General features: G+C 41.3%; 2 protein-coding genes across 2 annotated transcripts in view; both read right to left on the reverse strand.

The window, feature by feature from the left end:
• The window catches only part of ror1 (receptor tyrosine kinase-like orphan receptor 1), an 85,244-nt gene extending 76,947 nt beyond the window's left edge, over window positions 1-8,297 (reverse strand). The window contains exon 1 of the mRNA XM_077014847.1: window positions 7,917-8,297. Coding sequence (XP_076870962.1) covers window positions 7,917-8,043 — 127 coding nt within the window. The 5' untranslated portion in view covers window positions 8,044-8,297. The remainder of the gene's footprint in view (window positions 1-7,916) is intronic.
• Window positions 8,298-14,062: 5,765 nt separating this feature from the next.
• Window positions 14,063-23,414, reverse strand: pgm1 (phosphoglucomutase 1). The gene is made up of 11 exons (XM_077014850.1): window positions 23,106-23,414; window positions 21,856-22,018; window positions 21,103-21,246; window positions 20,883-21,008; window positions 19,481-19,671; window positions 18,316-18,470; window positions 17,990-18,105; window positions 16,991-17,126; window positions 16,520-16,703; window positions 16,035-16,169; window positions 14,063-15,108 (listed from the first exon to the last, which is right to left on the reverse strand). Exons 1-11 carry the CDS (start codon window positions 23,349-23,351, stop codon window positions 15,019-15,021), a joined length of 1,686 nt encoding a protein of 561 aa, XP_076870965.1. The 5' UTR covers window positions 23,352-23,414; the 3' UTR covers window positions 14,063-15,018.
• Between the last annotated feature and the right edge of the window lie 2,123 nt (window positions 23,415-25,537).

Below are 25,537 nucleotides of genomic sequence, written 5' to 3' on the forward strand. Positions count from 1 at the left end.
GAGCATTCCAACATCCCTCATCACCTGACTATTAACTTCACCTGTTTTCTATTTAATTTTGCCTATATAATGTCATGCCTGTCATGACTTCTTTGCAAAGTACTGCCACTTACTTGGTTTGTACATACCAAGCACTTCTCTGATCCCTTTATTCTGGCTATTACCTGTATTTGTTATATTTGTTAGTCTACGTATTTCTGACTACTCTAATGCTGTCCCTGTGTTGTTAGCATTTGCCCCGATACTAACCTTTTCCTGTTACTTGACTCCAACTACAGTGTTTTTTGTAACACCATCCTCAATCGTCTTACTTGTTGGAGTCCTTTACAACTATATCAAAACAAAAAAGTATTTCGGTAATACTACTACTAAACAGGAGAAGTGTTTTGTTACTCTACATCAGTAACAAAAAGAAGCAAAACAAAAGCAAAACAAAATGTTTGACATTTTTGGTCTAAAATTGACTCACTTATTTCTCCCTCTTGAATTATAAAACTGATTATCTGTTATGTGCCTGACTGACACATAACCAAAGGTACAGCACAGCTAACTGTGAATCCACCAAGAACTCTTCGGGCTCTTCCTAGTCTCCTTGTTTGGCATTTCCTGTGTCTCTAGTTCACTTCTCTTCTCTGTTCCCCTCTTCTTATTCCTTGCCTTGTGATTAAATCACTTTTCCCTGTGAAGGGAACCAGGTCCACTGAAGGTACTGACTCATGACAACCTCATGACTGATTGCCCTCTGCCCTCATCCTCCGCCTCTGAAACGATGGGCAATGACTGGGGTTAAATCGATGCTCGCAGAGAGAGCGACACCAGGGTTAAAGATGCCAATAAATTAAAAGTTACACTTGAGCTTTGTCCAAGGTGCATCCGGGAAAAAAGTGTATAAAAAATCATGCAAAGTTCGACAAACATCCAAAAAGTGGAAATGAACAGTGGGAACCTGATTCAAACAGGTAAACTATTTTCTCCTCAACACTCTGAGGTTTTGATCCACCTCTCAAAGATTCCACTGGGACCGAGAAACGTTCCACATACTGCCAAAGATCAGTTCCATCTTGAGATGAAAGATGAGATTTCTTGTTTCTGTGAGCAAACACACAAACTAGAAGTGCTATATTTCATCAAGGTGGAAAATGAATTTGAAGAGGGAACTCTGGTGTAATGGAATTCATGGCTGTTGCTTGTCGGTGGTGAGAAAATAACTGTGGTTTAATAGAAAGAGAAGAATGTCTGAAACTGATTTTTTTCCCCCAGTTGGACCATCTCTACAGAGCAACACTTCCTACCACTGCCTGGTTGTCTTGACTGCAGACAGGCTGGCAGTCCAGAGGATCAGGGTTAGTGAAAGCTTCCTCCCCTTCTTTAGGTCTGCGTCTGTAGGAAAAGGACCCAATGTTGCAGTCTTTGCCTTCCAGTTTGCACACAGCAGGGCTCGGACCCGCTCGGTCGCTGTGGTTCGCTTGGCATCCGATCACAAAGCATTAGGAAAGTGACGCTTTTTTATTTTAGCATTCCATGGTCAGTGCGGTTGGGTAAGTCGTCTTTGCCCTGCTGCAGCGAGAGAGGCATGAAGGCCATGGAATGGAATGAGACTTGGAGAGATGGAATGAGACACAGAGATGGAATGAGACATGGAGAGATGGACTGAGCATGAAGGGAGAAAAATGACAAAACGTAAGACAGACAAACTGAATGTAATATGATGCATATTCTAACGGCCCGGTTCAAGCTCCCCGCCTGAACTCTGCCACCAGCTCTCTTCCTTTACCACTCATCCCCAGGGAAAAGCAGAACACACTGTGGCTTGTGCTTAATTGTAAAGCCACTGATAGTGACACCTGCACAAAGGCCAAAACCTAAACAAACAGCAGTGTGAAATTGCCATGCTTGCCTGTAGTGTGCAGAGTTACAGCTCGTGAAATGGCAGACATCTTGACATCGGCATTGTCCCTTTGGCCCTCCGGCTGACGCTCAACCCAAACTGAGTAGATCACATGACTCTGGGTCCCACGCAACACTCCTGGCACACTATGAGCATACACACTCAAGTTTTGCACACGCACTCACACAACTGAAAGTATTTCAGGACAAATAAATGAATAAACAATCATGGAGAATATGATATGGAAAGACTGCAATTCCTCTCTCAAATCATATTCTGATCGTGACAACAGTTGCAGTTTGGGAGAATTCGAGCATCATCTTGAGAATATGTTGATTTTGTTTTGCATTGCATTACTGACAGTATTCTGGTATGGAAATGTCAGTGTTCCTTCTGCCGTTACATGATACTGTAAAATGTGGTCAGTGCTGCAAACAGTGTGGATCAAGACTCTGATTCAAGAAACATAAAAACACAAAACAGTGGGACAAAACGAAGAGTTTTCCCAGTCCCCTTAAGTTAACATCACAGTGGCTTGTTAATCCAGTGCCTTTGTACTACATCGGTTTGACGGAGTTAATCTTCAAAGGTGAGCTTATTGGACTTTCTGTTCCTTCAGTCTACAACCAGATTAAGGTTTCTATAGATACTCATAGTAATTACTTGACAATAGGTCGAAAACATTCAAACATACTTAATGAACTCTTGCAAGCATGCAAGAACTCTAATGAGGCAGGCCCTTAATTAAGCTGTATAAATTGAACAGACCTGTGCAAGCAAAGAAACAGGCTTAGGCCTTCTGATTCACTCCATATACATTGAAAGGAACCTTAAAAAGGAGGTGGTGCATGTGTGCTGTTGTTTTAGCAGAAGTTCTGCAGGGACATAGCCCTGCACACCTGAGATTTCCCCCAGCCCTAACACACCTGACACAACTCAACAGCCATTACATGAAGCCCTTCAAGAGTTCAGGAGGAACTTGTAGTAGAGCACAGGAACACTAAACTGAACACTAAAAAAATAATTAGATTGCCATTAGATGCCTGTTTATGAATGAATGAAAAGTTACAACATCCCCCATACATGCATAGACAAATCCGCCTGCATACACATACACAGACAAGGTGATAGACATGGTGAAAGTTAGACAGACACGCTCTCTCTCTCTCTCTCTCTCTCTCTCTCTCTCTCTCTCTCACACACACACACACACACACACACAGGTTAATTAGCTAGACACATTTCCCGTTTGGACCACAAAGTAAGCTATAACCATTCATATAAACAACAAAGAAAATGTCCGCAGAATATCCCCCCAAAAAAACAGGTGAGCAGTGCCGCACTGTGAAGTAGGACACAGCCTGTCCAGAGAGAGACAGATGAAGAAATGAACACCAACCAATGAACGATCACACATTCACTCCCAGGAATGAGTGACTTCAGGGAATCAAAAACCATATATCCAGTATTGTGCAATCATATTTTAAATATGTCATCAGTTATTGTATACACAGGAATTACAAACCATGATTTGGCATTAACAGAATAAAGTATGAATAATGAAAGTGCCGTGAAGCCATCTTTACAGTGCTTAGCTGGGCCTGTAATGATGCCTTATGACAGTCGGTGCAAAGCTGACCCGCAGGCAACGCTGTAATGTTTCATCAAGCGCCGTGGGTGGTGTGGGGGATTTTGGTGGTGCGGGTGCAGATGGCTGGGGCGTGGGGTGCTGCACTCCTTACTGCACTCACTTGAACTGCTCACTGTTTCAATTAATAGGTTTTATTTAAAGATCTTGTTCTACATATCTGGTAGTGTGGACACGTATTAACATTTAAAAAGTGGAGCATGTTGGGAACCTCTTGATTTGTGAACTGTCTAAGGAACCGTGGTGGTTGTTCACACCTGCATTTGCACCACGCTCCCTAACGTGCTCATCTCCAGCCATGTTATAAATGGACTGGAAGTGTGTTCATTGACTCAAGAACCTTGACTGCAGTGGGAAGAATATCTAACTACCAAAATGTAAATGTCACCCTATCAAAATAGCTGAATAATTTCATCATGTGAAAATTTGATTCCATAATGAATGTGTGTTTGCGAGAGAGAGAGAGAGAGAGAGAGAGAGAGAGAGAGAGAGAGAGAGAGAGAGAGAGAGATAGAGAGAGAGAGAGAGAGAGAGAGATGTTTCTTAAACCAGACAGGCCTGGTTCTGCACCTATATAGATCACTGAGTGAACCAGTAAGTACAGTTCCTGAGTCAGATGCCCCCCCACCCCCCATTAGACCCACATATTCCCAGACCAGCACAAGGCCAAATTATGAATGTACAAAGCCTGCCTCAGTGACAGCAAACCGAGGCCATTAAGACCTGTAGTGTGTGTTGGAAAGAACCGAAGTCTCCCCGATGACTGATAGTTCGCACATATATTTTCATACTTTCATTTTTTTCAAACAAATCTCAGTCTTAACCTAAACAGATTATAAAGGTTAGATATTTACGAGCTCACACAAGAGTGTGACACACACAAAGATCCGACTGTGGGCAGCAAAAGATCTGCCGGTCTTCATGCACCGAGGGGTTACTTAAGCACTTAATACAAGGCAAACAGGCTTTAGAGCTTTACTCGCAGACACATTTACAGCTGAATTTAAAAAGCCATGTTTCATCATGTCTCCTGGAGGAGTGAAATGTAGCACAGGCCAAAGAAGAGGCTTTTCTGACAAGTACTGGCAGTCCATTTCTTCCTCTATCTGTAGAATATTTTATGGCGTAGTGATGAATCTTAGTTTCAGCATTGTTCCAGCAGAGACCAAAATGCTCAAATACTTTGATCCAGTTGCCTCTACTGTCATTCCCAAAGCACAACAAGAGGTAATTTGTGAATCTTAGAACTTTATGTAAGCTTTATGTATGTTGTGTTTGGAAAAAATCGCTTTTTTTACATTTATGTAATAAGCTGTGTGACAGTATACCAGACCCTCCACCTGAGGGACACGCCCACTGCCACACACACACACGCGCGCGCACACACACGCACACACACGCACACGCACACACAGCTCCTTCTCCTGAACATTGAGCACCTGTGCCTGGTTATCCCCTTTTGTTTTGTCCTCTATTCAAAACCCACAGGTACTCTCTTCTGGTGCTGATTACTGCTAGTCTGTGCCTCATTATGGACCGAGTCCATTTCTCTCTCCTGCGTCTGCACACCTTGAGTATTTACTGACAGCACATTTCGTTTTTTGTTTAAGTGCTTCCTAGCCAGCCCTGTGCTGTGGCCCTTATTACTGAACATGAAGAATAAAGGAACTGCTATGGTGTGCTTGTGTCTCACATCCTGGCTCTCAGAGTCACAAGGTGTTGTAATGCACTGTAACATCAATATATTCTAATATAAAACTGAGGTAAGTAGGCACACTGTATAAAGAAACAAAAGTTCTGACATTTTTAGTCTGGTCTGATCAATCAGGAAGATATTTTTGGAATTTGCGTGAATATCATTTCAACAATGAAAACAATGAAAATTTTATTTCCAACACCATACAAAGATAATAAGTTATCCAAAAGAACAGGATATGATGTGTGGTGATATTCTAATACATGAGATTCATAATACTCCCCAAGCTGGATAATGACAGTCATCAGATGCAACATCTGCCAATTTTCTACATCACAATTCCAAACACACGAACACTAGAAAACAGTTTGATGAAGACAGGTTACGCTAAGCAGACACCATGCAGGAGGCTAGCAGCCAAGGGCAGAACACCCGGCTGCCTCTAGAACAGCATATCCTCATTGGGAGAGGTCTACACGGTGTCATTAATCAAACGATTAAAAACTGTTTTAGTATCTATCAATGTCCTCGTGTTGTCTGCACTGTGGATGTCAGGCTGAATCTCCCTCTAGCTCGTCTACAAACTTAGTAAGAAAAAGTGAGACGCGGGGCAAATTTTATTTTTAAGCCTGACACCAGTAATATACAGATCTTCACATTGGAATAAATAACATCTACAGAAAATTATTTTGAACTTCATGATTAATATACAGTTTTGTTGTCCTAGTTTGAGCCAACAGCATGATAAAGAGAAAACAAAGGGGAAAAAGATGGATTATAAGGCTTACAAGGGTTTACCATATATTGTATACATGGTTGAGTGAGCATTCCTGCTGTATCTACAAAGGCTTTTTAAGACGGAGGTCTGGATGCTTGAACAACTCCACCATGCATTTCAAGACCAGATTAAACCGTGGAGTGTGACTGGGACTCAGAGTAGAATCCAGTCTCACGGGACCTTTTTTTGTGAGGTAAAGTGCCTTTAGTGTCAACATTCTGCCCTACTGAACTCTGCAATGAAACGGTTCCACCCCCATGATTTATGGCCTCCCAACTATTATTAAACCTCCAGACTGGATTACTGAAAAGGTCTGTTTCTATTTCGCCCACCGATCTCATCAGGAGATGTGGCCTTGTCAAAATCGCTCTCTCTGCCATCATAAAACCTCGTCTGAAATGTTCAGCATTTCGGTGGGAAAAAATTCCTTATATTTACAAAGGTCAGCACTCTGCCTACCAACGAGAAGACTCATCCATCAAACAGGAGATCATAATTTATGCTCCAACACAAAATGCAGCCCATATCAGCAGCAAAATGGAAATCTCCCTATCAGAGCGAAGAGACAGACAGAAAGGAGACTATCTTCTGAAGAAATCTGTCTAACCTCTGGACTATGCTGACCTTGTCTGTGTGCACTCCTGCCCATTGTAGGTGTTATACAGGAAAAGGGAAACTACTTAAATTATCTTCTGACAGCCCAAAGGTAGAGGAAAGTACCTCACATACAGATGATATGCGATATGGATATCGTTAAACTATTTCAAAATTGTAAAAAAGTCTAAAGCAATTGCTTTATTTACAATGGATGGCTGATTTTGTATAGGTGACGGTGTAGACTGCTTTCTTTGAGTTCTCAGTTTCAGTCTGAGAAACCTTATGCGTTTTGCATCCAAGCTCTTCATGTGAGCTGTGTCAGGTGTGCTACAGAAAAAAAAAGATTTAGTGTCTTGGCTCTCACAATGTACTATTTTAATACAGGACAAAAAAGTACTTTAGCTGTTTTGTAAATTATCACTCTCCTATTTGTTAAATAATTCCAGCTTCAAATCGCTAAAAGGTGCACAAGGGCTCATCCCATTAGAAAGGCTTTAGAAAATGTATCTGATTAATCTTCATTAATCTTTCATTAAAATATATTTGTAACAATTTTTCTAACTCGCGCAAGTTGTTAAAAGCATTATATTTAACCCTAAATACAATAGCAACAGACAAAGAAACAAAGAAAACTGCGAACAAATTATATATAGGCCTATATATAATTTGTTCGCAGTTATATATATATAATGTGCGTGTGTGTATAATATATGATACACGCACACGCACAAGTTCCTTAAAAACACACACAGAGGCTAAGAATATTTATTACAGTGTTCAGTGTTCCACTGTTTACCTTCTTGGGCCAACACTTAACTCTTTTTAGTCAGACATTAAGTGTTTTTGTTGCTGTTAACCTTCCATTTAGCTTTTAAGTTAACCTTTTAGTTAATGTACTTAACGGGATTTTGCTCTGCATAATTAGGTGCTATCTTACACCAAGTTGTCTTTCTAACGCAAATGAGGCACTCCTGCCCTCACAAAGCAGCCCCAGCTGGGAGGCTGAGAGGGACACACACTCCTCACTGCACTTCTCGGCTCCTATTGTCACTCTGTGAAGAGGTCAAATCAATATGTGCTCAGATTTAAATGATCCTCCGACCCGCGGAATCAATAAAGCTCCATCTAAATACCTCCAAGCCCCTATGAACCTGCGGTCGTGCGAGGATTTAGAAGAGGGACAGAGAGACCAATATTCATGAACCATGAGCTCATGTGCGGTATTTTATGAATAATTTAACTTTAGCAGCTGTAGTTACACTATGACTAGTTCAAGAAGAAGTGTGTGGAGAAGTTAGATGGCCCCTACCTGTAGCTTTGTGCAACATGTAGCAGCCGACCAGGAGCACGATGGAGCGGAGAAGCTCGCGTTGACACCTTTGTGAAGCCCGTTTAACGGGGGTCCACGCCTGACACGTCCCGCGTCCTGATGACATCTTTTACATCCACTGTAAATATCGCAGCTTATGACTGGAACACGCAGCAGTGGTGCAGATTCTTCCCGCTGTCCCCGTGGTTCACGCACGTTCAATGTCCTAAACAGGAGGATCTCGCCTGATCTCTCCCCCTTTTACTCTCTCCTACTTCCAGACCGACTCTCCCCCCTCGTTGCTCCGCTCTCTCACACAACCTAAACCCACACACACACACTCACATCTACTTCTGAGCCCCCAAGCAGAGGCCATGTGTTCCCGACGAGTGTTTGTGGCGCCCCCTGCTGCTGGAAATCGACAGAGTCCATAAGCTCTATATTATTCTTCAGACGTTACACCGTTAATATTATTTATAATATATTCATCTCGTCTGCTGCCGTCCACGTTCACCCTTCATATGGTGATTTATGTGGGTACCGAAATGCTTAGTGAAGTGAGGAAGTTCACTTTTTAAGAGGTCACAGCATGGATATGGATAAAAAGTTAACAAAGTGAACTACTGAAAATTTTACAAATATTTAAAATTCGCCTTTTGCTTCCTTTTAAATACTAGAAAAAAAACTACATTGTTCAATTTCAACATTGTACATATGCATTGCTTCCAAATGCTTACTTCCATAAAATATATAAAACACAAAAACTTCAACATTAAACTTCATTGTTACACATTGTTCATTGTTGTTTGTTAGTTTGTAACTTCGAAGTGATCGTCAACTAAATTAATCATTTTACACTTGATTTGTGTAATAGCAAATTGTTCATATTGTATGTTGCATCGTAGAAGCTTGATATGTTGGCACAGCAGCTGATATTTGAAGCACGCCTTGCTCCTACACTTCCTGGTGACTCCGTTGTCTTGTATGTGCATAATAAGTGGACCCTTACAGCCTGTAGCCATTCTGCCTTGTACAATTTGTCAGCCTGCTTTATTCATCCCTGGTTGATTTCTGATCAGAACAAGATGGCTGCTGACTGATATTATTTGGGTGGTGGGCTGTTCTCAACTCAGCAGTGCCAATAAAGCAGTACAAATGTATCATGCAAAGCAGAATGAAGGAATTTGTGCCTGTGGCTCTGATAGACTGAGAGGGATCTTCCACAGCCAGTAACCAATATACTGTACATGTATTATTAATAAAGAAAAAAGCTCTTCAGGCTGAACACATTTCAAATATGGCAAATATATTTTAATGAATTCTGAAGTTGGGTGTGTTCAAGGTACATATTCTAGTATACTGACGTCTTGGAATAATATCTCAATATCACATTATAAGCATTATAGGCCTACAATATTATATTATATACATTTTGTATATGGCACAAACGTAATAACTAAACAATTCCAATCAGGGTAATTGTAAATATATTACAGTTGTCCACAAATGTAACCTCTCCATTAATGTTTTTTATGTCAGAACTAACAGAAACATGGAAAATACATTTTTACCGCAGTACAAATATAACCACAACTTTTAAATTAGACAGCGTACATTAAATGTAGAGGAACCAGAGGCATCTTTAAACTGACAGTAATGTTGACGTATTCTCACTCACAAGCAGATGTTCTGTATTACATCATCCAGATCAAGATTTATGTAATTAAAATTAAAGGAAACACAAGTGGTTTGGCAGGTGAGGTGTATCAATCTCATAAAACTCAATGTACCTGCAAATGTATTTACGTTTGGTTGTTTGTTAGTTGGTGAGGGTTGTTCTTGCATTTAGTTGGATGTGGAGAGAAATTTGCTCTGTTATCTATGTTCAGATTACCTTATTATTAGTAGCACCTTAGTTAAATTGTGGACAGATTATTAACTTTTGATTAAACAATGTTTAATGATTGTTAATTAAGTGAGTGCATTCAGTAGAACAAAACAAAGTCTGTTTTCTCACTTACAGAATCTTTAGCAAGTGGAGAAGGTTTACAAACAACGGATGAGTGACATAAGGCAAAAATGACAACAAAGAAAATATCAATAACCTTCAAGAACTTTAATTTATTCACTCATCAAATTTACTACTGTTTAACACGAGTGTATGGATGGAAAAACACTGAAGAATATGACAATTCAAAATGTCAGGTGGCCTGATCTACCACACCTGCAAATCTTTACACTCCATCAGTTTGTGCACCTTGCTAAAATAAACCAAACCACAGAAGCCTCCCCACAGCAGATTATTTATGTGTATTTAAAGCTAAAGACATCTTCATATTTGTGATAGCACACTCCCGTTTCCACTTTAAACAGTGCAGGACCATGGGGACTGGCAGAGAATGGTAGCAATTTACAAGCTTGGGGTCTCGCATCCTGCCCTGTTTCTGTTCATTTGTGTCATGTCGACAGCAGAGGAGAGGGGTCTGAGCCTTTGCCTTTTGAAGTGATGGACTGTGCTTGCTCTGTGAACCCAGAGTTCATCTCTCATTTCCTCTGCGCCGTCAGCCCATGGACACATGCTAACGTTAGCCTGCGATCAAAGCCAGACCTCGTGATGTGCCCCAGCAGCCTCTGATATCACGTGAAGGAAGGCCAGACAGGGGCAGCTGGGCGTGGTGCTGAGTGAGAGGGAGCCCTGTGCACGTGCGCGCTGCTGGCGGTGCTCGGTGAGCTGCGAGGCGGAAGAGCGCGAGCACACTTGGAAGTGTTGATGAATGAAGTAGTGGATGAATAAGTGTACGCACTGTAGCCAAGACTGAAGGTACAGTAGAAGCATTCTAGAATAGAAGGATGCGTTTTTGTTTATTGTTTTGTTTTATCAACGAATGTTAAACAATAGGAGAGACAGAGAAGGAGAGTGTCAAAGAGAGGGGGGGGGGGTAGATGTGTTGCTGCTATTTAAGTGGTAATCATTTAAAAATAACAAGACATTGAAGAAAATCACTTCATGATTCATGTGATTTAGAATTTATACTTTAGGCTTTCGAGTAATTCAGGTCTGATTGAAACAGAACAGAATCCAGCACCTTTTTTCAGCCTGATTGCGTCTAATATTAAACATTTGGAAGCTATTATCTGCTGGGCAACAAAGGGGGTGAAGTATTCACAACATAAGGCTATTTTTCTATATTTTTCTTTCTGATGTCTATCTCTTTTATTTTCCCTAAGCAAAATAACATTATTGAAGTCCCAGCCATCCACAGAAATCACATAATTGTAACGAGGAGGGAGAGCCATGCAGGTTTCTTTGAAGAGCCATCCGCCTTTGACCACACACCTCCACAATTCATCCCAGTGCTTCTCAGTGCTGGAGCACGAAACCTTCTGTTCTGCACCACTGACGGTAGTTTCAATATCTACCCATTCTCCTGGATTTATAATTATAAGAACTGAGCTTCTGCTGGAAGCATTAGCAAGGTGCTGAGTCTTATGCAGGCCAACAGAGTTGAATACTAAGAAAAAAAATTACACCATTTTAACTTGGGTTCTACCTACATTTTGTTATATGCTTGACATTCAGATTTTCACATGCCTCGTTTCAGTCACCAATGTCACCAACAGGCCAGCAAGCATGGCTGGTACAGACGGTGTCTTCACGTGTGTGCGGCATAATGGTGTCCAGTTTTTTGTCCTTTTACTATAAACACAAACACTACGCTGTTAACCCTGAACACGACCAGCAACTCAGTTGTGCTATTCATTGTACATAAATGCAAGAGAGTGGAAGAAGGAAGACGTGTTATTTGTAGTCTTGGGTGGTCCCTTTCGAAGGTTAGCCACTCACTAAGCCTCTAATAACAGTTGTGTTTAAAATGGACAGTGGGACATGTTTGATCACGCTAAAAGAGCAGGTCAGAATTACCCGTGAGCGAGGCAATGTCCATTAAGAAAATGGGCTAAGCTGACATGTCTGGTAAGTGTAAGTGTGTTTGCGTGTAAAACAGGGCCTCAGCGAAAACAGGAGAAGGAACACACAGAGCACACAGTAGGATCATGTTCCTGGCTTTATTTGGCTTGGCTTCAGTATGTGATAGTGCAGCTTAATTAGATTCATCTTTACCCACATGACCCTTTGCCATTTTATTTTATATTTTTTGTTCCACATCCCATACGGAGCGAACTTACATAGCTTATACTAGAATAGCAAAACATGTACTGCTGTGATATACTCATGGTTTCTTTCTCCATCTCTGGTCTGAGCGACTTTTATAATGTTTATAATGAAACCTGTATTCTTCTGCACAAAGTTGCTTGTGTGTACGTCACATTAATTAAACATCCTGCATGACCAATCTTTTATGTTTTATTGTGTGTGAAGAGAAACTTGAAATTGAAATTTGAAATCAGTTAAAATTTATGTTAAATTTGCCAGCAGGTTCATATTTGTTCATGATTAAAGCTTAACACCGGTGTGTGTGTGATTGGTTGTCTGTGAATTGTACCTGTGTTAAATTGTAAAGCGCCTTGGGAATTTGGAAAGGCGCTATATAAATCGAACATACATTCATTCATTCATTCATTCATTAACAGCAATTCTTCACAAAATAATCTTTATTAGCTGGCTTGATTTAAAATTATAATGATTTCAATTACAAAATCGCATACATGTCCATGGCTTGGTGAGAAAACATTACTCCAGAAGATCTCTAGACTTTGATTTTCATTCTCTACGGCATGCAGAGACACAAGCACACAAACAGGTCACAGCCAAAGAGGCCAAGGGGAATGCAGGTCTGGCTGCACTTCTCAGAATGAGATGATAACGGAGCCAGATGTTTTAAATTGGTAACTGGCAAGTCAAGTAATGCATCAGACCTAATGAAACATATGATTGCATGCTAGCCTGAGGATGACCCGTGTACAGCATGGTGTACTGGAGCTATTATTACTTGCAATGCACCACTCACATGTAGAATCATACGCCTGTGGTTTGGTAAAGGCTTATTTTCAATTGTACTAGTCGTTCATGTTTTTTTTTTATGTCCGTTGGAATGTCAAAACCTGTTGCATCTACAGTTTGCTTTTGTAGGTCTGCAGTTTTTGTTGCTTTGTGTCATGTCTACATTCACCAGAACACAATAGTCTGCGCAGAGATATTGAACTTCCAGAAACCGGAGATGAAAGTGAGAATCTAACAAACTATTTCTTGCTGATATGCGCCTGTCGAGGTCTGACGGGCGGAGAGAAGCTGTCCACCTAGCAAAAGGAAAGAAATTAACCTCGAAACATATGAGGCCTATGACCAAAACCACCACCGCTACTGCCATTACCTGACGTAATGACGGCCAATCAAAATAAAGCCTGCATGCGATTAGTGTCTGAGCTGTGGAACACTTTATGTGTCAAACTGAGTTGGGCTAGTGAGCCTGAACAATGCAGAGTCCTATGAAGACGAAAATGTCCCGGTCTTTAATTTACCCCAAATACTGCCAAAACCAGTTCCCTTTAATGGGCGCCTCAATAGGTAACCATTTACAGGCCTCGGACTCCAGGTAATGCTAAAGATGAGGTCATGGTTACCATGGAGAAATTGCCTGATGGCACTATTTGGGCAGGTACTGGCATGACTGCAGAAGAATGAAGGGTTAAATCTGTGGGGGACGTGCCTGTCAGGTTTCTTTAAGAGTAAATGCACGTCAGATTAACTGTCGAAAGAGCTGAACACCACCCCAGGCTGATATGGACAAGCACATATAATATGCTCTATTACATTTGATATTATGACTATTTTAAGATATAATTCAATTCATTTTGGTAAGGAGCAGGAATACAGCTAAAATCGGAGCTTTTGTTGAGTCACAAGCAGAACACAAGGTTTCTCCCCCGTGCATATTCCTGATTTCTCTGGTTGTGGTTTCAGAAAAACCATCAAAGTTGGCCAGCAAAGGGGATCATGCTGGTTGACTTGTGGATTCTTCTTTCAATGGAAGGTTTTATTACACAGGCATCTCATTTCACCACTATATGCACGTCGGTAAAATGTTCCGAGAGGTGATTAGTTGAATTCAACATCTCTGTGGTGTCTGGTATGATGTGTCATGTAAGAATCTTCCTTGATCAAAGAATGACACAAATTCACAATTACATGATGCATAGCTCAATATGAGAAAGCCATTTATTTATTTATGTAGTTATTAATGTATTTATTTTTCAGATTAATGTAAATTTTTACATGGTCTAGACTGACAGACAGTGGAAACAGCAGAGTCCTATATACGTATATGTATTCATTTCTTTCAGTAAGAGGACTGACTATAATTTTTCAGCATCAAGATGGACAGTTACAATGGACAGATGGACAGTCTATTTTTTTAGTCATTTCTAGTCCTGGCTTCCACAATTTTTATCTGACTTTCACCTAGTGACTGGTGTCCTGTAAGAATCCTAATCCTAATCCCAATCCTATTTACGAATCTCAGTACTCCCATTGCAAACATGTGTACCAAATGTAGTTTACAGTTCCCTCACATCTCTCTCAGTTCATCGTAAGACTGGGGACATCACTTTGGTGAACACGAGTGCTGGAAAAGTGGCCAAAGCATTACTCATTACACCGTTGTTAACAAAATCATTGTAGAAAGAACTCAGAAAATAAAAAAGGTTTTTCCAAAAATTTAACAGGCAGTGTAGGCCTACGTGTACAATAAATGTCCACACACAGAGACAAATTAATGTAGGGGGTGCTAATGTAATTATCCACAGAGAAAACATTTTCTTGTTAAAAGAAAAAAAAAACACCCCAGAAAGAAAAGAAAAAGGTATCGGAGGTGTCTTTAATAGTGACTTTATTATTTTCAAACATCTATGCACCATCACAAGCTGCATATTGAATTGGTCGAACACGATTTCATGAACTGAGATATGAATAGGCTTTCTGTTGAAACTGGAACACACCAAGTGTGAAATGAAGTATGTTGGGTATTCATGAACCAAATGTGCTGGCAGTGGACACAGTGTACGCGCCAGGCGCCGAGAACAGAGCGGGACTCTGAGGGAACTGAAGTGAGAGCTGGACTCGTGCGCCGAGTGGCCTTGGAGGTCATTATGTGATCACGGTAGGGCCGTCACGTCCCGTCTTCTCCTGAAGCTGCGAGATCCTCAGGGCTATGTCCACCAACGGGGCCAACATGACCTAATGACAACAAGTGGAACGTGTTACAAAATATGGTTTGCAGCACAATACTTGGACCCCAAATGTTCTGAATCTTCTTCATTAGTCGATGGCTGCGCTCCACGTAGCTCCTCTCTGCATGGGTCCTGACATTACAAACAGTAACTCAAGCTTCCACAGGAAGTGAGGAACCGCGCCATCTTTCAGGAACAAGAAAACCCAAACAAAGCCAGAGCCGGCTGAGCTGGCTCTGTTTAGGCTGACTGCTTCTGAAAGTGATATGATATGACAGGTTGATTGTCCTTTGCTCAGCCTAATCGGATATAATTCTCCTCAAAAGGAGATTTCCATAGAGTCTATAACCTTGTCTGCTGGGCGCGCTATAAGAATACAGAACTAGCCACCCCCCCAAACAGCTGTGGGCTTGCAGGTACTTTGAGGCCAGTAGGCCCATAGATGTTCAGGACTTGAACCTCAGTTCTTCCATCCCACAGTCACCGATGAGTCTGAACTGATTCCCAAGATACATCTCCTGAGTTTAAACTTGGTGATAGTGGTAACCGTATGATTACATGGTGAGCAGCTTTGCTTTCAAAGTCTTTCATAGTAATCCTACAGATATGACAAAACATGGAATACATATCCATAGCAAGAAATTAGCATCCATCCATACAACACATAGCATCCATAAAACTTCAGTCAGGAATCACATCAACATCAAACACATTTGTGAATAGACCCTGTTAGCTCCGTTTTCACTGTTGTCTGCTACTGTCTCATGTCAAATGACCCATTGTGTCTTAGCCAAACTGTAGCTTTAGCTCCCTGCTGAACACGACTGGCGACCAGGAATGAGGAAGTTGTGTTTGAACAGGTTTAAATACACATAATCATCAGGCTGCGAGAGCCCATGCCCTGTGTTTTGCCACCAATGCCCGAAGGCTTACCTGTGGATCCTGATAGATCTTCTGAGGGTCCTTCTCGTAGCTGTCTATGTACAGTCTGATGGTTGCACCAGCACTGCCTGTCCCACTCAGACGGAAGATGATACGAGATCCGTCGCTAAAGATGATCCGCAGCCCCTGGAAAACAGGAAATGGATGATGGCGACGCTGAACAAAACACCGGATGGATTTGAGAAACATGACTCCTGCAGATTCATTGAACACTAATATTTTCATGTAAAGACAGTTTTGTTAAATTATCTTATTAAGGTTCTTGAACCACAAGTAAAGTAATGTTTTCTTTAGAAGACTGTAATAAACTACATCAACATGCAGCAGGAAGAATTATTGTTTTTCCATGTTCTCTAGTGTTACACAGTGCAGTGTGCTGTGAGCCAGTCATGCACGTTTCACACACATGGCATTGGATGTTACTGTAGTTACTAGAAAACCCATTGAAAAAACATTTTTATCCCAGTGCAGCTCACCTGTCCCTTTGAGACGCTGCTGTCCACTGGGTCAGTATACTCAAAGTTATCAGCCTTCTCCACCTGATATGTCTTATCTCCAGAGGAGAAGGTCTGCCCAACAAAGCCTTTATCAAACATGGTCTGCTGCAGATCTGAAATCATCTTATTAGCTGCATCTGAGTCGACCTCCTCGTAGTCGTACCTGTAGCAAGAGTCAAAACCCAGCACGTAAAGTTAGGAGGGTGTACTCAATACTGCTAGAACATTTCCAAGTACATAGACACTGTTAAGTTATGAAAATAAGCATCAAGAACACGTCTATGTAAATAATAACAATATAGAAATCTCTATGGCAGAATCTGCAAAGCCCTTAAAACTTGACCACCAGAGGGCAGTGAAAGACTGAACTGTCCCCTAAAAAGCACCTGAATATAGTGTGATTAGATTTCTAGACTCTGTGTATGTAATTAAATTAACCAAAAAACAAACCTTGTGAAGAAGTTCCTGCCAAACTTCTGCCAGTGATCTTTCATGATGTCTTCCACACTCTGCTTACGGCTGGCCAGAATGGACAGCCAGGCGAGCACGGCCCAGAGGCCATCCTTCTCCCGGATGTGATCAGAGCCTAGCCAACAAAAGACCTTCACAGTTAGAGGACCTTCTACCTGGGCCCTTAAGGGTTTGTTTTTACATGTTAGCCATAGCAGCCATTCACTACTGTTGAAGTATTTCTTGATACCCCAGTACATCCCACCCGGCCTGTTCTGTTCTGGGCTCAACCTTGACTGGGTTGTAACAGGACTTGGGGCCTCCTCATCTGTTCCTGATTTCTCCATTTTTCCATGTTTCTGACTTCTCATTTTTATTTTTTTTTGGGGGGGGGGGGGGGGGGGGGGGGGGGTTGTGGTTTGCCTGTGGTGGTTATGGCTGTGTTCAATACTGTGGCGTTTTTCACTCTGCCCTTCTAAGCATTTGACAGGAGCAGATGTTGAAAGGACAAGAGCAGCAGCAGACCCAACTTTGATGTCGGCCGCCATATTGGATCTGTTCCAGTTTTCAGGTAAGATGAAGCAAAAGCAGATTTCCATGTAAAATTAATTCTCCCGTCAAAATTAAGAAATATTTATAACAATTTATTCTGGGTCTGGATGGGATGGCATTTGGGTCCGTATCCTGTTAATCAGGAATGAGATTGGGTCCGGACAGGACTACGTTCGGGTCCGGATCCGGACCGCGGTCCGCCTGTTGGTGACCTCTGGTTTACACAGACCACAACACTGTAGTTCGTGCAAGTTGCATATTCAACACAAACAGACGGCTCACTTTGCGTTTTTCATTTGTAAATTCACTGCAAAAAAGCAGTTGAATTCACATGGAGCTTCTTGTTCACCTTGCATTTCCATGCTGAGAGGGTTCTCTCAACCTCATTCTTGTTCTCTCTCTCCATTTAATAGATGGGATTAGTATACAGAGTGAGTGCCCACTCACCAGTGCCAAAACTCTCCTCTCCACACAGAGACAGTTTGCCTGCATCCATCAGGTTGCCAAAGAACTTCCAGCCTGTGGGTGTTTCATACAGCTGCATCTTCAAAGCTTTGGCCACACTGTCAAACACCAAGAATATGTATGAACTTGATATATGTAAATCATGTAAATCTCAATGCATGATAGCTAGATTATTAAAAATAAAAGTTCAGAGGTCATGATATGCAGGCTTACAGGACCACAGATATAGATGTCCCTCACCTCAATTGCACGCTAGCAGTCAGGAAGTGACTATAATGGAGCGATACCGATATACGGAGTGTTCTTACTTGTCCAGGGCGCCACTGGTGGGCATGCTACGGGCCAGGCCTTTAACGCCAGTCTTCTGGAAGTACGGGATGCAGGTGATGTTGGCACCAATTACCGCTACAGAGTCGGAAGGGTTTACGAAGAACCCGTGCTTACCCAGAATCATATTACGATCCTAGAGCAGAACACACAAGGATCATGAGGGCCGCATACAGAACAAGCAGCAGTCTCTGTTGAACAGAAGAGTTTACACTCAGATCTTTACCAGAGATCTAAATCTTTTGAGCAGATGCTATGGTCATGTGGTCAAATGTTAGCAAGTCCAATAACCAACCAATCAGCAATGTCATATAAATGTTAATTGCATCAGACACAACAAGTTACATTTTTTTGAGAATTATGGCCTAATGTCAAGATTGTACTAGCAACCTCGGCCTGATCTCTCTGGTGCCTCAAGGACAGCTGCCATGTTAAAGCAGACCTCAAAGCCTGAACAACAAGGTTCATCTGGACTGAAACAAACAGGCCAAGTGTATACACACATTTAAACCAGTTAAAGAGAGCTCAGTAGTGTCACGCTGACACATTCAAACTGAACAGGAAAAATGTATTGTGTGATTTTAGATCATTCTATAACATTTTTATTAGCAACTACATCAAAATTGTTTCAAATGTTTATTTAGTTTTTACTTACTTTAATGAGGCTAATGTGTAATTGAGACACCATTATTCTTTTATTTGTCTTACTGGTAGGAAGTGATCTATAACATTTTGCATTAGAGACCTCAGAAAACATATAATCATGATTTTTTTCCTTAAAAGTATTGCTTTATACATTTTTTGGCAAAATGCCAAATCCAATCATAATATGGCTGTAGTCAATTTCTAGTAATTCATTTATGTAATAAATTTTACATTTCAAAACACCAATTTAACTTTAACCTCCATATGTTTACTATTCAGTAAATGAGTAATCCCGAAGCTATGTGACCTCACGTTCAGTTAAAATAATGAAAGCACATTAAGATAAACTGTAGCCTAAATTATGGCTCATTTCACTCTCATTATACATTTTGGTATGTAGAAAATCTCGAGTTAAAGCTCAGTAATTACATTAGTCTCTCATCTGCATGTGGCTAAACAGAAAAGAATGAAATAGAAATAGAAAAATGTATAGACACGTACACCATCACCATCAAAAGCTGCTCCAAAATCATATTCACCTCCCTTCATAGTGCTGACCAGGTCGGCAGCATAGGTCAGATTAGGGTCAGGGTGGTGACCCCCAAAGTCCTCAGAGGGAACACAGTTCACAGCGGAGTTGGCAGTGGACCCCAACTCATCACACACAATCTTTTTCACATAAGGGCCCACCACTAAAAGAGAACATGTATTCAAGCAAGACATTCAGGATTAAATCAGTTACATTCATACAAGTAATCATCATCATCTCGTTTCAGCCATTAACCAGGATGCTACTCATATATTAGCTAAAATCAAGACGGAGAGAAAGGCACTAATGACTAAGCCACAGGGAGTTCTTTAATGTTTTAAAGGAATATCACAGTTTTTCTCAATTAAAAAGTATATTATTATTTCAGTGGCCTTCCTGTGCTTTGAAAGCATATACTATGTCAAAACATGACCACCAATAAGGTTCCACTGAGAATAGAACAAGACAGTAAAATTGATTCTACAATCGCTAATGTACTCTTAATGTAGCATGAGTTATCATCTCAATCTCAGGGTAAGGCCTGACAAAGAACAAAACTGAATTCATCTGGGACTATTTTGCAGTGTGGGGGGAAGTGTGTGAACTAGTATGCCCAGGATACTAGTTATCAAGTTAATAGGTGTAAACAGATTTTATGGGATGTACCAATAAAACAAACAAAAACATTTAAGGGACATTTCACCCTCAGGTTATTATGTTAATTATGAATAATGTTAGAATGTGTTATTCATTGATTTATCTTTATTATTTTATGGATATGTTTGAGACAATGTTGAACCAATACCAGACCTCTGCACTGTGCAGGCTTGTGTGTCATTTTAATCCATTCACTTTATAAACATGCATTTCACATGAATTAAAAAATGCTTTAAAACTAAGTGAATCTGTCAATATCACCAAGGATGGCAAACAGACTCATATGACATGTATTTCCAGAGCCGTTTTAAAAAACTGCTTGTTGAAGGAATGCTATGGAAACCTTTCCAAGAGTGATATTTTCACCCATTCAGCAAGGCTCCAGAATGTGGGGGAGGAGCCTCAGATACACTCACTTCCATTCATACCTAAGAGCTATTGGGCAAAATGGAAGGTCAGCAACTAATCATTGATTTCCAGAATTGTCTGCACTGTTCTGTACCAACATCGCTGGTATATGACATGATGCTGGAAAGAGGATGGATCATTGTGCACTGTGGAAGAGTCTTTTCTTACGTAACATTTTGGAGTTAATTGTGTATGTTGCAATGCTATCAGTACCATTGTTTTTCATAGGGCAGAAAGGTGCTTCTGGGTCACAGAATAACAGGCAGTCACACCACAACAGAACAATTCACTTCAGATTCACGTCCTCACCTCCATGCATGGCGTCTAAGCGGACACTGATGTGATTAGGTCCAGAGAGTAACTCCTTCAGGGCAGCAAAATCAAAGATGTCTCTCAGCATCTCGGCATAAGACTCCACCGAGTCCACAATCTCAACTACAGCAAATCAAAAGGTCAACAATGAAACAATTATCTGGAAAGAATATAATGAAACAGTATGTGAATGGAGAACGGGTATTTGAGAGCACACCTGTAAAGGTCTTGAAGGTCTCCACCTCAAAGGTCTGTTTACCAATGGTGGACAACTCCACTTTGAGCTCTGGGCAGATGTGGTATTCTTGGATGCTTTTGCTGATCTGGAAGATTTTATCCGTAATACCTTCTGGAGCAGGTCCTGGAGAAGACAAATCTTAGAGTGAGAATTTGTCATCACATCCTTGCATACTCAGTTTTGTCATAAGATAAGAACCTTACACTGTGCAGATGGGAGTGGGGCAAACTCATTTGGTCAGTCAAGAATGTACATCCATCACGTTATCTGACTTTTACTATATTTGTTTTATATGAACCGACTTATCCTAACCAGCTTTATGTTGGCGAATGCTCTAGTTAGAACATCCAGGAACGTGCTACATGCACAGTGCAGCAGTCCACCACTGGGGCGTCAGTTCTGGAGAGCCTGTGGTGAGGTGTCTTTGCTACCAGAATTTTATCAGACTACAACCGGCTGTACTCTAAATGTGTGGGAACGATTGCAAAGCTCTTCTAACCCATGGCTATAAACATTGCTAATCTTGCTCTACAATTCTACAGTTGCTCTATGCTTTTAAGGAGGTGGAATGCAAAGACACATGCACATAACAGGGCCCTCTGCACTGTGATGTTTAGTGACACTTAGCAGCTGCAGCCAATACATTACATTATTATGTTATTGTATTAGTTTATACTTTAAGAAGGACATTTAAACAAACCCCTTCACACTTCATCATTCCCACCCTTGTACCTCCATTGGAGATGTTATACTTGATGCCAAAGTCTCCACTGGGACCACCAGGGTTGTGGCTGGCTGTCAGAATGATCCCGCCAACAGCTTTTGTTTTGCGTATTACACAGGACACTGCAGGCGTAGACATGATCCCATTCTGACCAATGATTAGTCTGCCAATCTGAGACCACAGAGTTCAGAAATCATCAATGTCATACATGGCCCTGATTACAAGTTCATATCATGCCAGTACATGACAATATAAAGTATACTCAGTTTCCCTTCAAACAGATATAACCAGTATGCATGGCCACTGAGTCAGGTGCATGGTTTGTATTTAATGAGCTCATCTGAGGGGTGTAGGCCTTTTGGACTTTTGTGTTGAAAGAGCCCAATTCCAAAGATTTGAGTTGGTCAAGTTACAATTAGCAAATTCGGGGTTAATCCTATCCTTAACCCTCTACCCCCCTTCCAAGTTCAACACTGTTTGGGGTCTTATTGGAATCTGTTTGGTACTCTTTTCCAAACATTTTCCATACATATTTAATTTGGTACAACCCAGACCAGATGAAACATGAAACCTAATGAACAGAAATCGCATCGATCATTATCGGAGGACAAAGACAGGAGATATTTGGCGCATAAGAGCAGCCTTTAGACGCAACATGACACTCTTTTGTTTCTATGATTCCTTTGCCTGGAAGAAGCCATGTAGACCGACTGCTGCGTGACAGCTGGGCTCGTCCCTCTTCCTCCTCCTCCTCCTCCTCCTCGCGGTCGCCGCGGCAACAAACCCCGTGCAAGCGCGCGGACGCCTACCCATCCGATGCGCCCTCGTATTAAAACCGAACCGGTGTGTGCATGCGTATCCGTATCAGACAACTACGCGACCCAACAGATCTAGAGACACCACAGTGGTAATTTCTCATATAACACGGCACCAAATGTCAAAGGTGTCTCTGTCCTCCGCAGCTGCTCTTTAAGGCGCACTAAAAGTGCAGAGGTCATCTGGTACAAGGAGCCCACTGCGACAGCGGAGGAAAAGAAAACAGACGAATAGACGTCGCAGCATAGGGCACTTAACGTGCAGCTATAACGCGTATCTATGATTTATAGCTGCTCGTCTGATTAAAGGAGGAAGGCCAGCATCAGATTGTGGGGATGGCCTCTTCCGTAGCAATGCATGCATGCTAAATTCACACACTGAGGAGAGTGACTTCTCAGTAAACCATATCGCGATGTCTTCGCATGTCGCCCCAGTCACTGACCCCGTTAGCCGCAGCGATCTGGACGATCAGCTGGATGGCGTCCTTCATGAAGAAGCGTCCGTCCCCCCCCACCACCAGCGTGCCCTCGCGCCTCTGCGCGGGCTCGATGGCGGATATTATGCTCTGGATGAAATTCTCCGCGTAATGTTGATTTTGCTGGAACACCGTGACTCTTTTCCGCAAGCCGCTGGTTCCAGGCTTTTGGTCGGCGTAGGCCTTGGTCTTGACGACAGTGATTTTCACCATTTTGCCCCCCTGGTTCGCCTGGACGATGCGGGTGCCCGTTCGGGATGTAGCGCGTGGAGCCTCGCTACGTACACACGTACGTCACGTCTCTGCCCACCAATCAGCCACGCCCACTACGATATTTAAAGGCAAAGCACCACTTCTTGCACATGGTACAGAGGTTCTTGTCTTTGTCATTTTGTTATTGTGTGAAGGGCTTTTAATGCTTAAATTAGACTGATCATTCTCTAATCAGTTGGTTAACGCAATATACAAGTGTTGTGGAAACAAATTTATAGGCAGAAGCTAGGAGTGAAATTACAAATATGTATTTTCGTAGCAATTAATGAGTAGAAATTGCTAATTAATAGTTTGGCGTGCTGTCTGGTGTGCTTTAAAACTAGATCGAAGTCACTGGGATGAAAGTACGTGTTGGGTAATGCAGGGTAAGTCAGAGATCAGTTGGACTTTTGCAACTAGTTTAAGCTGGACTTCAATCAAAGGAAACAGCTCAACCATGATGCAATATTTGCCTGTTCTCGTATTACTGCAGTTTTCACAAATATAGGTTAAAAGTCAATCAACTGCAGACAGCACTGATGAAATATGGTTAGAAATGCTGCCATGAAAAATGAAGCATGTTCAGCAGACACACTAAATAATCTCTGCGAGAAAAGAGTTTCGTGGATCCACATATTGAAACACAAAGTCATAAAAAGCAGAGAGAAGTTTGTTTTATAACTTGTTATAAGGACGTCGGAGAGTTGGAACACTAATGAATCGCTATGTGGCATTTAACTGATCCTGGTCTACAGTTACAGTACAGAAAGTCAAAGTGCAGGGCTTGGCCAGGGGGTATAAATAGAAGGTCAAACCTGCACATAGCATTAAAGACCAAGGACGAAGAGGCTTTAGGCCTGTGTGTGCAGCTATCTGAATGTGGAAGATTCCGACGCTGTTTGCGGGCGCGCGGTGAATAGCAGCATGGTGCAGAACACGAGCACGTGCTGCCCCGGGGGTTCACACAGTCTAGTAGTAGACAGTAAAAGAACTTTGTTAAACAGGTAGCAGTGTTTTATTTGAAAAAGAAAGAAAAGAACATGCTGCTACACTATATTCTGTACTGAATGAGATGCCGTGTGTAACGCTCTTTTTCATTTACCATTAATTGATTTCCAAGAACACGGTGTCAAGCTGCTTATGTATAGACCTCGCTCAGATGTGCACAGTGGTGTGTGGCTTAAACTAAAGTGGTATAAAATATTCATAAATTGTTTATGAAGAGGGTCTGTTGAACAGTGCGGCTAGCTACTTTTGTATCAGATAATAAGACGATGTAACTACACTTGATTTATAATGATTATAACCGCTGTGATAATTATTACACCTGTGTGTAAACAAAAAGCCATAGACATTGGTTGCTCAATTTTTTTATGTAAAGTGGAAATTTTGCATTTAAAATGTTTAAATGACATAATGTTAACAGTGAAAACAACGTTTGTTGGAAATTATATAAAATATTTTTTACATTTTGACAAAACTTTAATAATTTATGTAATGTGTGTGTAATGCCAACTCAATCATTGTATAGCCTACACAACACACAAGAAAGAACTAATTCATTCAAATGCATTAATTGTTTTGAGTAAATAATTATGGACTCATATATCTATAAATACACTGGACATTTGACAACACTTTTCTCATCCAGCCCATTCACCTCAAAGGTGTCTGACAGCGCCACCCTGTGGCTGTGAGAGTGCAGCGGAAAACATTCCGACAATCAAAACCCTATTGTAATTTCAACAGTGTAAATGTATTACTAACTATCCTGGTTAAACTGAGATTTTGAAAAATTAACAAAAATAAATTAATTTGTCATTTCTCACATAAATGTCACGCTAACAATTATGCTTGCCAAACCAGTACAGCACCGTTTTGCACAGTCCCAAAATGAACTGTAGATTAGAAGATTAGATTATTGGCTAAACATGTCATGGCTAGTTTCCAAGCTGTTACTAAGCTAAAAGTTACTACACCTTAAACCTTCAGTTAAATAGCCAGATTTGCACTAACGAAAACTTGGCAGTTTCTCAGATACTGATTATGTCTTGTCCCGGACCACAGTGCACTCTAAAACTGGCCCGGTAATATCCAGTTGCTCTGGGGTGCATTTCCCAAAACTTTCGTAACTCTAAGTACTTCGT

Source organism: Brachyhypopomus gauderio, chromosome 8, assembly GCF_052324685.1.
Source record: "Brachyhypopomus gauderio isolate BG-103 chromosome 8, BGAUD_0.2, whole genome shotgun sequence".
Lineage (NCBI taxonomy): Eukaryota > Metazoa > Chordata > Actinopteri > Gymnotiformes > Hypopomidae > Brachyhypopomus > Brachyhypopomus gauderio.

What these genes read in the sequence shown, in the direction of transcription:
- pgm1 (XM_077014850.1), bottom strand. Translation starts at nt 23,351, where the DNA reads ATGGTGAAAATCACTGTCGTCAAGACCAAGGCCTACGCCGACCAAAAG. An exon ending in GTATAACATCTCCAATGGAG is followed by an intron (nt 21,247 to 21,855) that starts GTACAAGGGTGG and finishes TGTCTTCTCCAG; the next exon opens with GACCTGCTCCAGAAGGTATT. An exon ending in GACCTTCAAGACCTTTACAG is followed by an intron (nt 21,009 to 21,102) that starts GTGTGCTCTCAA and finishes GATTTGCTGTAG; the next exon opens with TTGAGATTGTGGACTCGGTG.